Source organism: Triturus cristatus, chromosome 2_1, assembly GCF_964204655.1.
Source record: "Triturus cristatus chromosome 2_1, aTriCri1.1, whole genome shotgun sequence".
Lineage (NCBI taxonomy): Eukaryota > Metazoa > Chordata > Amphibia > Caudata > Salamandridae > Triturus > Triturus cristatus.
The window spans coordinates 114994290-115006831 of NC_140581.1; the positions used below are offsets into that span (position 1 = coordinate 114994290).

At 53.8% G+C, this 12542-nt stretch overlaps 1 protein-coding gene across 2 annotated transcripts in view; it reads left to right on the forward strand.

Moving 5' to 3' along the window:
- DCTN3 (dynactin subunit 3) overlaps positions 1 to 12542 on the forward strand; it is a 60917-nt gene that overhangs the window by 16193 nt on the left and 32182 nt on the right. For both annotated transcript variants that reach the window (XM_085628429.1, XM_085628437.1), the window contains one exon: positions 3209 to 3293. In XM_085628429.1, coding sequence (XP_085484555.1) covers positions 3209 to 3293 — 85 coding nt within the window. The remainder of the gene's footprint in view (positions 1 to 3208; positions 3294 to 12542) is intronic.

Consider the following 12542-nt stretch of genomic DNA (forward strand, 5'->3'; position numbering starts at 1 on the left):
CAAGCAAGTGCCAGATCGGGCAGGGTTCTGTGGTGTACTTGGGACACCAAGTGGGGAGTGGCAAGGTGGCACCCTTGCAACCCAAAATTGAGACCATCCCAGCTTGGGAACCCCCCAAGACGCAGACCGCAGTGAGGGCCTTCCTGGGGCTCACTGGGTACTACAGGAGGTTTGTCAAGGGCTATGGAACGATCGTTGCCCCCTTGACAGAGCTGACTTCCAAGAAGCAGCCCCGGAACGTGATCTGGACTGACACCTGTCAGAAAGCTTTCGACACCCTGAAGACTGCCATGTGCACGGCGCCCGTGCTTTTGGCCCCTGACTTCTCCAAGGAATTCCTAGTGCAGACAGACGCTTCAGAGCATGGTGTAGGGGCTGTTCTCTCACAGATGACTGAGGAGGGCTGGGACTAACCCGTAGCCTTCATCAGTAGGAGGTTACTTCCACGGGAAAGTAGGTGGAGTGCAATTGAGCGAGAAGCATTTGCTGTGGTCTGGGCGCTGAAGAAGCTAAGACCCTACTTGTTTGGGTCTCACTTCCGGGTTCAGACGGACCACAGGCCCCTCAGATGGTTGATGCAAATGAGGGGTGAGAACCCGAAACTGTTGAGGTGGTCCATCTCCCTACAGGGTATGGACTTTACGGTGGAACACCGTCCTGGTACAGATCACGCCAACGCTGACGGTCTGTCCAGGTATTTCCGCCTTAGTGACGAGGAACCCCCTGGGCAAGGGTAGTTCTCCCCACATTTCAGCTGGAGGGGACACGTGTTAGACCTGGCACCTTGGCGTGAGTTTCCCTTCCACTTTTTGATGGTGTGCCTCGATTGTTTTGCTGGTGTTGTCCGCTCAGGGCACTGCGCCACGGCTAATCCGTGCCGCAGTGCAAGTGCTCCCTAGGTAAAGTGTACCTGTAATTGATGTTCCTGATTGGTTTATTGGATTCACTGTCAGTCCCCAGTAAAGTGCACCAGGGGTGCCAGGGCTTGTGAATGCCAATGCTGCTGGTGGGCTTGCAGCGCTGGTTGCGCCACCCACAGAAAGCGGCCGTGTAAAATGTGCCTAGGGTCTGCCACCGCAGACCCTGTGCGCGGTCTGGGACCGTCGCGCTGACTGCGCAAGTGCCCCCACTTGCCAGTCCCTAAACCTTCCCTTACCTACATATTAGCCACCCCTCTGGTAGGCCCACGGGCAGGGTGCATTGTAGGCATAAGGTAGGACATGCCCTGATGTGTGTGGCATGTCTTAGTAGTGAATTACAGCCATTTTCGTTCTTCACTATTGAAGGCTACCTGCTCTCCATAGGCCAGAATGGGCTGCTGGAGTCACTACACGCTGTGACCCCAGTGGACTCAGAGAGCATGGTAGAATGTCAAGCTTAGTATGCCTGAACTCAGAATAATAAAATACTTCTTGTAGTCAAGTTTATTTTAATATCCTGGGTTTGTAAATACTACTTTTAGAAAGTTAGTATTTACTGACCTGACCATTTCAGTCCGCCTCTGCTGTGTGTGTGTGTGTTCTGCCTAGCAACAGTAAGGAGCAGGGTTGGGGAATCCCCAGAGACAGGTTGGCTGCCAGGTGGTGGGTAGGGAGATGACCCCAGGATGGGTGGGAGGAGTACACCTTGACTCTTGAATAGACCTGTGCTCTGCCACCACAAAGCCGGCACCGCCCCCTGTGGGGCGGCTGATGTCTCTGCCCTGCTGCTGAAAGGAAAGAGCAGAGTCACCATAACAAAGTGCTCCAGAACTGGACTGAGCCAGGCCCAGGCCCCCTGGCGCTAAAGAACAAAAGAATCGTGGTATAAAAGTAGGAGCCTGGCTCCTAAGAAATCAGAATCCTGTTTTACCACAAAGAACCTCTGCCCGACTAGAAGGAGAAGGAGACGCTGGAGGAGCTGGCCTGCTGCTTGCCTTGCTGAGAAAGGAGAGGAAGAGACTACTGAAAAGACCTTGCTGCTTTGTGCTTTAAACATTCTCCAAGGGCTTGATCTGAGCTTGCCCCCTGAACTGAACCCCAGGACCAGTGGGTTCTCTGTGCTTTTGCTCGTCCTCCAATCCGAGCCGTGTGTGCATCCCGCTGGAAAGAGACTGCGCCCCTCAACGCCCCTCCTAGGGCCGTGACACTCAGGAGCTCGCCTGCCACAACCCCGTGAGAGCCCCGCTCCGTCCGGAGCCGCTCTCTGTCCCCGGGCTAGGTTGCCTGCACCCCTGTCACCGCCTGCCACTGGAGCGCGCTGAACGCGCTATCACCCCTCCGGCCGGAAACCGTCCGACGACTGTGATCTACGCCGGGTCATCCAGCTGCACCGACCGTGCCCTGTGACCCCGCTTCGCTATCCCCGGACACCTCAGGCCGCGCCGCCCCTGCTGTGGAGACCCACCCTGCACCGCCGTGCTGAGGGTCGCTGGCCGCGCCTGCCTACCTGTCCACACCCGCTGATCGAGGACCCAAGACCACTTCCCAAGCTGAGAGTCGCACCGACCTGTGCCGACTCTCCACATCACTGAAGAAGTTCCAGTATCGGGCTCGGGGCCCGCAACGCCTTATTTCCCCGTTCGCAGGAGCCGATCTCTGTGAGTACTGGAACCACAAGTAACATCTGCAAGAGACTACAAAGTATCCATTTGAAGCTACGAACAAAGAACATTTGCCTGCTTTATAACCTGGCGGCATAGCGAAAACGTTATTGGTCTTGTGATAAGTCTGCTGAGATATATATACCTATTTTTACATAAAGAAGCGTATTTTTCTACCTATCCAAGGCTGGTGTCCGTTTCTGGGGGGATTGATGTATTTACTGTGTGTGTGATTGTAAGTGCTTAACCAACAACGCCTGAGGAATCGCCTTGGCTGCTCACGCCACGCACCTAGAGGGTGAGCAAGGGTCATTCACAAGGGGTTATCCTGCGCCCTGACGTAGAGGAGAGGGTTCCTGCTTGACACAAGGGCAACCTTGCGCCAACCGGAGACCCCCAAGTCTAACAGATAGTTGTAATAAGAAAAAACTAGATGTTTTTACAAAAAAATGTTTAAAACAGTGTCCATAGTCGAGATGTGTTTTAAAAGATTTGTACTTTTATTACAAATACAATCTCACCATGTTTAATAACTATTTTGGATAGTTGACTCTTGTAGTTTGTTTTCTTCAAGTTCACATTTGTTCCCGCAGTGATTATCTTTTTTTTTATCTGTTCTTTTTCTAGATTGCAGATGGCTTGATGAGGATACAGAGCACACTTGGGAACATTGCTGGCAAAAGGGAAAGGATTAAGATTTTATATAAGAAAAGTAAGTGGCCATCTTCATTTACGTATATTTAGGGATGTGTTTGGTGTAGGCTGAAGGGTTGGGTGGGGGTTTGCGTGCTAAATGCATTTAACACCCGCAGGCTCATATGTTTGTAGGTATGCATAAACATTTTGCGTAACCATTGCCATAATGGAACCATTCATTAAAATCCTCCCCAAAAACTTAGAGTAACTGTTCCAAGGGTGACTGTCTCTTAAAAAGACATAAGGGCGCCTGTAATGCCTTCTAAGTAAGTTGGCAAATTCCTCTTCCTGACATGATTCACCAGGAGGTATTATGATACCGTTACCTTGAACTGCAAAGCGAGTAACCTCCCAGCCATCTCACCGTGTTCATAGTCGCTGTTTAAGTTTTAGCAAACCTTTTTCTGCTGCTGAGATAAGTGGCGCATTTGAGGCACGTTTTTCTGCCTCAAGCTTTCTTCTAAGTGGTGTAAAGTTTGCATTGTATTTCTGCGTTAGGGACTTGGTATGCAGTTCTAGTTTACATTGCTCCTCCACTTGCTACCTTTTTGTAAAGGTGTAGTCCCTCATTATCAGACTCCTCTGTGTTACTTTCCCTACTTCCCACAGGAGTTGTACCAAGGAGACCGAATCCCCCATTTCCTCTTTCTGTACTCTATTTGGAGCATTCAGTGTCATCTGGTGTACTGTACCTGGACATCAGTATATTACACAGTGACGGCGGGTGGATTTGAAAAGTGGTGAGGTGCAAATTTAAGATCGAAGTTACCCCTGATGAGCCCCACCCCCAAACCATCTAATAATTGCCCAGTGCCCTGATGCTTTGCACTGATTTTGGGGGCTTGAAGGCCTTCAGCCACTCAGGGTTTGATTTAATTACACAAATTGTTCCTGTGTGTTTTTAATTTGATGCAAAGCACAGGGATCATTGCAGCTGCAACTACTGCTATTCTGTCCAGGGCCTTGCAGACTTTGCAGTACTTCACAGATATTAGGATTAGACAGACAGGCATTTTACCTAAAGCGTTTCCTTAAAAAGAACAAGTATAGTTATTTTAAAAAAATGTAATCGTGGGTGTTCAAGATGCTACATCTATAAGGTGTAATCTAACACACTTTGCTTTCAATTAAAAATGATATATTCACGCAAGAGACATTAGCCATCTATACATTGGAAAGATTTCCACTCTAAAACTGCTGATTGGACTTAGCATTTGCCACCAGTTACCTATATCAATAATACTTGTTTTCTCTGGCTTTGGAAATTATTTCCAGTGCACATCTCACAGTGTACGCCCTGGTAGCGAGGCATGTGCTGGCTCCTGCTTGGGTCTGAAGCACCTTTCATCCTCCATACATGCCATCCACATCTGTTTTGAGTGCCTGTGCAGACCGAAGTCCCACATGCCACTTGCAAGGAGTAAATCTGAAAGAAACACGTTAGTTAGATTCCTCACCTAAGAATATCCCCAGGCGTCGCTAGGCGTCGTCTGCGGCTCCGCGTCCGTCGTCGGCGTCGTGCGCCGGAATGACGTCGTCGGAGTACTTGGACGCCGCCCTCGCGCGCTGACGTCAGTTCTTCTTTTTTTTCCGCGCCAGTAAGCGCAGATCCGGGAGAGCTACCCCTTTAGTCACTTTTTGACTAACTTTTTTCGATCCTTTTTGATCTTGTCTCGACTCCGGTGCCGGTAGGATGCCTGGTTTTAAAGCCTGTGCTGACTGCAACCGCTTGATGTCGGTTACGGACCATCACCGCCGGTGCCTTTACTGCTTGGGCCTCGACCACGACGCAGAGTCGTGTTCGGACTGCAAGGCCCTGACCTCGAAGGCTAGACGGGAGCGGTCCCGTAAGCTTCTCGAGCTTCGCCACTCGGCTCCGCGCCCCTCTCGATCCCGGTCCAGGTGGTGGTCCAAGGATCGGTCGCGGAGCCGCAGCTGACGTCATCATCGATCGTCTGGCTCCAAATCTTCGGGTAAGTCGAAGCACTCCAAGAAGTCCAAGAGGCGACACCGCTTTTTGGACTCCCCTCGCCGGTCGCGCGACTCGGCTGAGGGTCAGGGTGGTTCCACCCCCGCGGCTCCAGCGGAGCCGCAGGTGCCGCGCAAGTCCCCATACCCGCCGGTCCCTGGGACTGACGCGACGCCGGCGGAAGTCAGTGCCTTCCTCTCGGCCATGAGGAACCTGGCTCCGCCGTCGACGCCCGCTGGCGCGCCTTCGGGCCCCGCGGACCCGACTGGGCAACCTTGCCTGCCGGCGGCTCCGGCGCCGTCGACGGCTCCGGCCTCGACGCCGCAAGTGCCCGAGGGACCCGTTCCCGAGTCCCCGCCGACGCCGGTCGACCTCGTCACGCCTCCGCCGGTGTCGACACCGGTACCACCTCCGACGCCGGCTCTGCTCGCCGTCGAGCCCCAGTTCAGCCCCGCTCCGGGCCCGGCGCCGTTACGGCGTCGATGGACGCCGCGTTCGGCGCCGCTAGAGACACATTATGTCTATCGCCCGGCTCCGATCCTTCCTCCTGCATACCAGGAATCGGATGATGGGGGTGAATGGGAGGGATCCGAGGATCCTATGGCCATTCAGACTCAACTGTCACAGGACTGGGCAGATGAACTGGGGGAGGCCAGTGGTCTGGATACCTCTCCAGACACTGGATTCATCTCTCCTCCGACTGTGGCTTCGGAGGAGGGTGCTGCTTTCTCTGTGGTGCTGCGCAAGGCGGCCGCAGCCCTTGGGCTCGAGCTACCTGCCGTGGCTGTGAGGACTAACGTCCTCACTGAGGTGCTTCAGTCTGCAGCAAGCTCCAATGAGCCTCTGCTGCCATTCAATGAGGCCCTCACTGATGTTCTGCAGGGCACCTGGTCCAAGCCCTCCACAGTTCCTCCTGTGGACGGGAACGTCGCCAGACGCCACCGCCCTGCTCCGGGCGACCCCAGTTTTCTGTCCCAACACCCTACCCCCGAGAGCCTGGTTATCCAGGCATCTACCTCCCAATCCTCCTTCCCGACCGCTCCGCTGGACCGGGATTCCAAGAGACTGGAACAGTTCGGCAAAAAGCTGTTCTCCTCCCTTAGTTTTGGGCCTGCGGTCTTTGAACACCGCCTGTCTCTTGGACTGTTATTCCCACTCTCTGTGGGATACGGTGGAGGACGTGCTGCCCCTGTGTCCGGAGGAGGTCCAGACACGACTTACCCAGGCTCTGGCCGATGGGAGGGATGCAGCGCGACATGCTATCCGATGTGGGCTTGACACTACGGACTCGCTGGGTAGGGCGATTTCTACCACAGTGGCGCTTAGACGTCACGCCTGGCTGCGGTCCACGTCCTTTTCGGGCGATGTCCAGAGCACTCTCATGGACATGCCCTTTGATGGCGCTCGCCTTTTCGGCGAGAAAGCGGACAGTGCGCTGAATCGCTTTAAGGACTCCCGGGCTACGGCCAAGTCCTTGGGCCTCTCGGCCCCGCGGTCGCAAACTTCCGCCTTTCGCCCCTTTCATGGCCAAGGAAGGGGTGCCTCCTCACGTCCGCCTAGCCACCAGCCGCAGAACCAACCTGCGCGCGGACGTGGTTTCCGCCGAGGCGGTTCTGGAGGACGACTAGGTCAGCCCACATCCACCCCGGCAGCATCTGCCTCAAAGCCTTCCTAGTCCGAGCTTTCAGGCCCATTCCACGCCAGTGGGCGGCAGAGTTCGCCATCTCCTGCTCCACTGGCGGTCCATCACATCGGACAGGTGGGTGCTGCAAATCGTCCGAAGGGGCTACTCCCTCCCCTTCGAGACTACCCCTCCAGCCATGCCACCGCAGCACCACCGTATCTCGGGGGATCATTTGAATCTTCTCCACGAGGAAGTTTCGCCCTCTTGGCCAAGGGGGCCGTCGAGCGCGTTGGACTTGCAGGACGCATATTTCCACATCCCCGTCCTGCCTGCCCACCGGCATTACCTGCGGTTCACGGTGGGTCAAGAGCACTTTCAGTTTACCGTGCTCCCCTTCGGCCTCACCAGTGCCCCTCGGGTGTTAACGAAAGTGATGGCGGTGGTCGCAGCTCATCTGTGCAGATCAGGGGTTCCAGTCTTCCCCCCTATCTCGACGACTGGTTGTTGAAGGCGGGCTCGCCCCAGGCAGTCGTCTCCCACCTCCAGACTACGGCGGCTCTCCTGCATTTGCTGGGATTTTCCATCAACGTGCCGAAGTCCCTCTCAGAAGCTCCTCTTCATCGGAGCGGTTCTCGATTCGGCGCAGTTCCGGGTCTATCCGCCGGAACAGCGGGTCCGGGATATTCAGGCCCTGATTCCCATCTTTCGGCCTCTATCCTGGGTTTCGGTCAGGCTAGTGTTGTGGCTTCTGGGGCTGATGGCCTCCTGCATCCTACTAGTGCATCACGCCAGGCGGTGCATGCGGGCTCTGCAGTGGGACCTGAAGTTTCAGTGGGCCCAGCATCACGGCAACCTGTCCGACCATGTCTTGATCTCGGAGGGCACTGCACAGCAGTTGCAGTGGTGGCTCACTGACCGCGATTGGGTCAAGGGCAAGAGCCTCTCCCTTCCCCAACCGGAGCATGTCGTAGTGACGGATGCGTCCCTCCTTGGATGGGGTGGCCATATGGGGGAGGCGGAGATCAGAGGCCTCTGGTCTCCGGCGGAGTCTCGTCTCCACATCAACCTGTTGGAGTTGAGAGCGATCCGACTTGCACTGAAAGCCTTCCTTCCCTCAGTCAGGGGAAGTGTCGTGCAGGTGTTCACGGACAACACCACCGCCATGTGGTATTGCAACAAACAGGGCGGGGTGGGATCGTGGACCCTTTGTCAGGAGGCTCTGCGCCTCTGGACGTGGCTGGAACACCAGGGCGTCACCCTAGTGGTTCAACATCTGGCGGGCTCTCTGAACGCCAGAGCAGATGAACTCAGCCGCCGGTGCATGATGGATCACGAATGGCGTCTGAACTCCGAAGCGGCGCAAGGTCTCTTTCAGCAGTGGGGAGAGCCTTGGTTAGATCTATTCGCCACCGAAGAGAACGCGCAATGTCAGCAGTTCTGCGCGTTGGAATTTCCAAGGCGGCACTCGCTCGGCGACGCTTTTCGTCACGAGTGGAGTTGCGGTCTGTTGTACGCCTTTCCGCCTATACCACTTCTGCCCAGAGTGCTGAAGAAAGATCAGGCACGACCGGGCCCGAGTCATCTTGGTGGCTCCGGATTGGGCACGAAGGTACTGGTATCCCGAGCTACTCAGTATGTTGACCGATCCTCCGATACGTCTGCCCCTTCGGGAGGATCTTCTGTCGCAGCAGCAGGGGACGGTCCTCCACCCGAACCTGTCCAGCCTCCACCTCCATGCGTGGAGATTGAGCGGCGGCAGTTGATGCCATTTGACTTGCCTCCTGAAGTCTGTGATATCATTCTGGCAGCCAGGCGTCCCTCCACAAAGACGGTATACGCCTGCCGGTGGAACAAATTTGTGGCATGGTGCACAGCAAAGGCTGTGGATCCCCTTTCCGCCCCTCTTTCTGAGGTTCTACTGTTTCTTCTTTCTTTGGCCCGGCAGGGCTCTGCCCTGGGCACCCTGAAAGGTTATCTTGCTGCCATCTCTGCCGTCTTGCGGCTTCCTGATCAGCCTTCTCTTTTCAAGTCCCCTGTAGTTGCACGCTTTCTAAAAGGCATTACTCACACATTCACTCCTGTCCCTTTTGTAATGCCTCAGTGGGACTTGAATATTGTTCTCACATTTCTAATGTGCGCTCCCTTTGAGCCTCTTCATAATTGTCCTCTTCGTCTGCTGACGCTTAAGACTGCTTTTCTGGTAGCCATCACCTCGGCTAGACGGGTGAGTGAGCTCCAAAACCTCCTTTTCTCTCTGTTCATCCGGACAAGGTTGTCCTTCGGCCTCGTCCCTCCTTTCTTCCGAAAGTGGTGACTCCATTTCATCTTGGGCAGTCTGTCACCTTGCCCACCTTCTTTCCGCCTCCGCATCCTTCCACAGAGGAAGAGAGGCTCCACCGTCTGGACCCAAAACGTGCGCTCTCCTTTTATCTGGACCGCACAAAGCAGTTCCGGGTGGACGACCAACTTTTCGTTGGATACGTGGGTGCTAAGAAGGGGAAAGCTGTGCGCAAACGGACCATCTCTCGGTGGGTCGTTTTGTGCATCAAAAGTTGTTACTCCTTGGCAAAAAAGGACCCTCCTGTTGGGCTGCGCACCCATTCTACTCGGGCCACGGCGGCTACCACTGCTTTGGGACGGGGTGTCCCTTTGCAGGACATCTGTCAGGCGGCAACCTGGGCTTCGCTTCACACGTTTGCCAGGCATTATTGCCTTGACAGCCAAGTCCGGAGGGATGGCTTCTTTGGCCGTTCTGTCCTCCAGGACTTTCTGGTGTGATCTTGGTTCGCAGACCCACCACCGGGGATGGTATTGCTTGGGTATCTATTCTAAGGTGAGGAATCTAACTAACGTGTTTCTTTCAGATGAACAAGTTACTTACCTTCGGTAACGATGTATCTGTAAGAAACATTATTTAGTTAGATTCCTCACCGACCCACCCATCCTCCCCGTTCTGCGAACTGACATCTAGGGTTAAGGTTATCCTTTTCAGGCCCCTAGATTTTATTTTTGGCACCAGTGTCGGTCTTTGCATGGCTCTGCGTTCCTGGCGCGGAAAGCTATGTACAAGAACTGACGTCAGCACGCGAGGGCGGCGTCTAAGTACTCCGACGTCATTCCGGCGCACGACGCCGACAATGGACGCGGAGCCGCAGACGACGCCTAGCGACACGCAAGGGGTATTGCTGACGACAAATTCTTCCGGATCCAGTCTGACGCCTGGGGATATTCTAAGGTGAGGAATCTAACTAACTAATGTTTCTTACAGATACATCGTTACCGAAGGTAAGTAACTTGTTCAACGGGATGAGACCACTTCCAAATTGTCTTTACATGCTACTGTCATGCTTAGAAAGAATTGTCGTCCAACATGTGCAATAAAATGCAAGAGCAAACTGGGAGAGTGCATTCGAAAACAGAGCTACACAAAGCTTCCACTTCCACCTCGGGCGAGAACATCCATTAAATATGCTAATTGCAGAAAGCGCAGAGGTTAAGAGGTTTTCTTGAAGTTGAAAAACTGAGTACTGGGCCTGGGTAGAAGATAACAGCTGACTGCAGAGGGTTCAAGGCCATGCCTGCCTGTCTCTCCTGGACGCACCATATGCCAGAAAGAGACATGAGTTCGAGCTGGAGGAGAGAATAGGCTTGTTTAAGTGTGATTAAAATTAGGGGAGAGAAATATGCTGTGCGGGGAAAAGTGAAGTGGTAAATGGCATCCGTGGGACTGTTTTAAGACAGCAGGAATGTGGGATAACTGAACCTTGGAGTGGGTGAGTCACTTTACACTCGGGAGCGCGGTCACTGTGCAGTCGACTGTATTTCACTTTGACTCTCAATAATGCTCTTTATCTCTGCATTCGATTATTTAAAATTGTGTTTTGTTAGTACTGCTACCTAGGTAACCCAGATGATTTAGCTCACTACAACAGATTTGGAAGCACTGAGCCATTAATATTTTTACATCACACTAAGAGTATACTTTCCCAAAACTGTGCATCAAGGGAGATCACACACACAAACAACAGTCTAATTTGTTAAAATTACATTTGCCATCCAGGAGGTCCCACCAACTAGTCGATCACAGCGTTGTGTTTAATGATACAACTTTTACGTGAATTAGACTAAGGCACCGAGTTCCCATCAGCCAAATTTGTCACTGCAAAATGAGTTTCTATTACATTGGTCTCCCACATAATGTTAGGAACAAGGCCTTCTTGGCAAATTCACCTGGAGCAGCCTGAGTTTAAGAAACACTTGCCTTGGCCTTCTGTAAATATTGTTTCCGAGTTGGCAATTGCAACCCTAATTTTCTCTCGGGGATGGTAATCTGAGAGCACTGCGATGTGCACAATAAATGTTAGGGCTCTCTCCTGTCCCTCAGCTCTCCCCAGGTCCCACACTGCTCCCCACAATCATGCAGGCCTCACACGCAAGTTATTTTACCTCTGGACTCTCGTCGACCACTCTGTGATTCTTGCTCCTGGATTCAGCATCACACAAACTGCCCGCCAGTCCAAACAAGAGGAAGCTGTCATGAGTGATGGCTTTTGCTTAACCTGGCCTGGAAAGCGAGTTGCTGCCATATCAGATGCCAGGATAGGGTTGGAGGCGAGCCCGCCTCTATCCTGCCATCTGATAGGATATCGGGATGAAGAGTGACAAACCCCACCGAAGCCTCATTAGCCGACATGCTGCTACACTGCCCCAGACAAGTGTGAAATAAGGTTGAAATCAAGGTAAGTTTCAGAAGTTTTATTTGTCGACATCCATTGCCCAACACAGCGGCAGTTTAACTCAAGGAGCTTACAGTAGAATGTTCACAGAACGTTCTAAGGAACATTCAAAGTAATGCGGAGGGGGAAACGGAAGATTCCAAAGGAGAGGGAAATAGGAATATGGAAAAGATATAGGCGAGAAAGATTATCACAAAGTGCTTCATGTCTGCTATGTACTGTGAATGTGCGAGGTGGGCTGAAGAAGCCTCCGCCTGACACATGCGCAGTTGGAAACACAGAGTCGAGTCCCCTTTGTTGCTAGCATGATATTGCACTTGACGCCATCGACGCGCCCAGAGGCGCCTTAAGTGAAGGGAGCGCCGAACGCTCTGGGGGCTCACAGGTTCTCCTACCTGATCACGCTGTGAGGGCAACGGCTTCACTCCTACCAGCGCCGTGAGGGGAACGGCTTCACTTTCACCAGAACCAGCGCCGTGAGCGCAACGGCTGCAGCTGGTGACTACATCACCCAGCTGCCACAGGGACCGGCGCACCAGTGACGCCATCGACGCGCCCAGAGGCGCCTTAAGTGAAGGGAGCGCCGAATGCTCTGGGGGCTCACAGGTTCTCCTACCTGATCACGCTGTGAGGGCAACGGCTTCACTCCTACCAGCGCCGTGCGGGGAACAGCTTCGCTTTCACCAGCACCAGCGCCGTGAGGGCAACGGCTGCAGCTGGTGACTACATCACCCAGCTGCCACAGGGAAGTGAAGGGAACGCCCCCCGCCGCGCGGGTGGCGCCGGGCTAAGCCCGGGCAAAGGGCTGGGCCACCCTTTCTACATCCAGAAGAGGCTGCAGAGAGCTCACCAAGGTACTGCTTTGCTGTCAAAAAATAGAGGGTTAACATTCGATAATTGGGCCCCCTGGAAGCTTATTGTAAGGGATCACCCAGC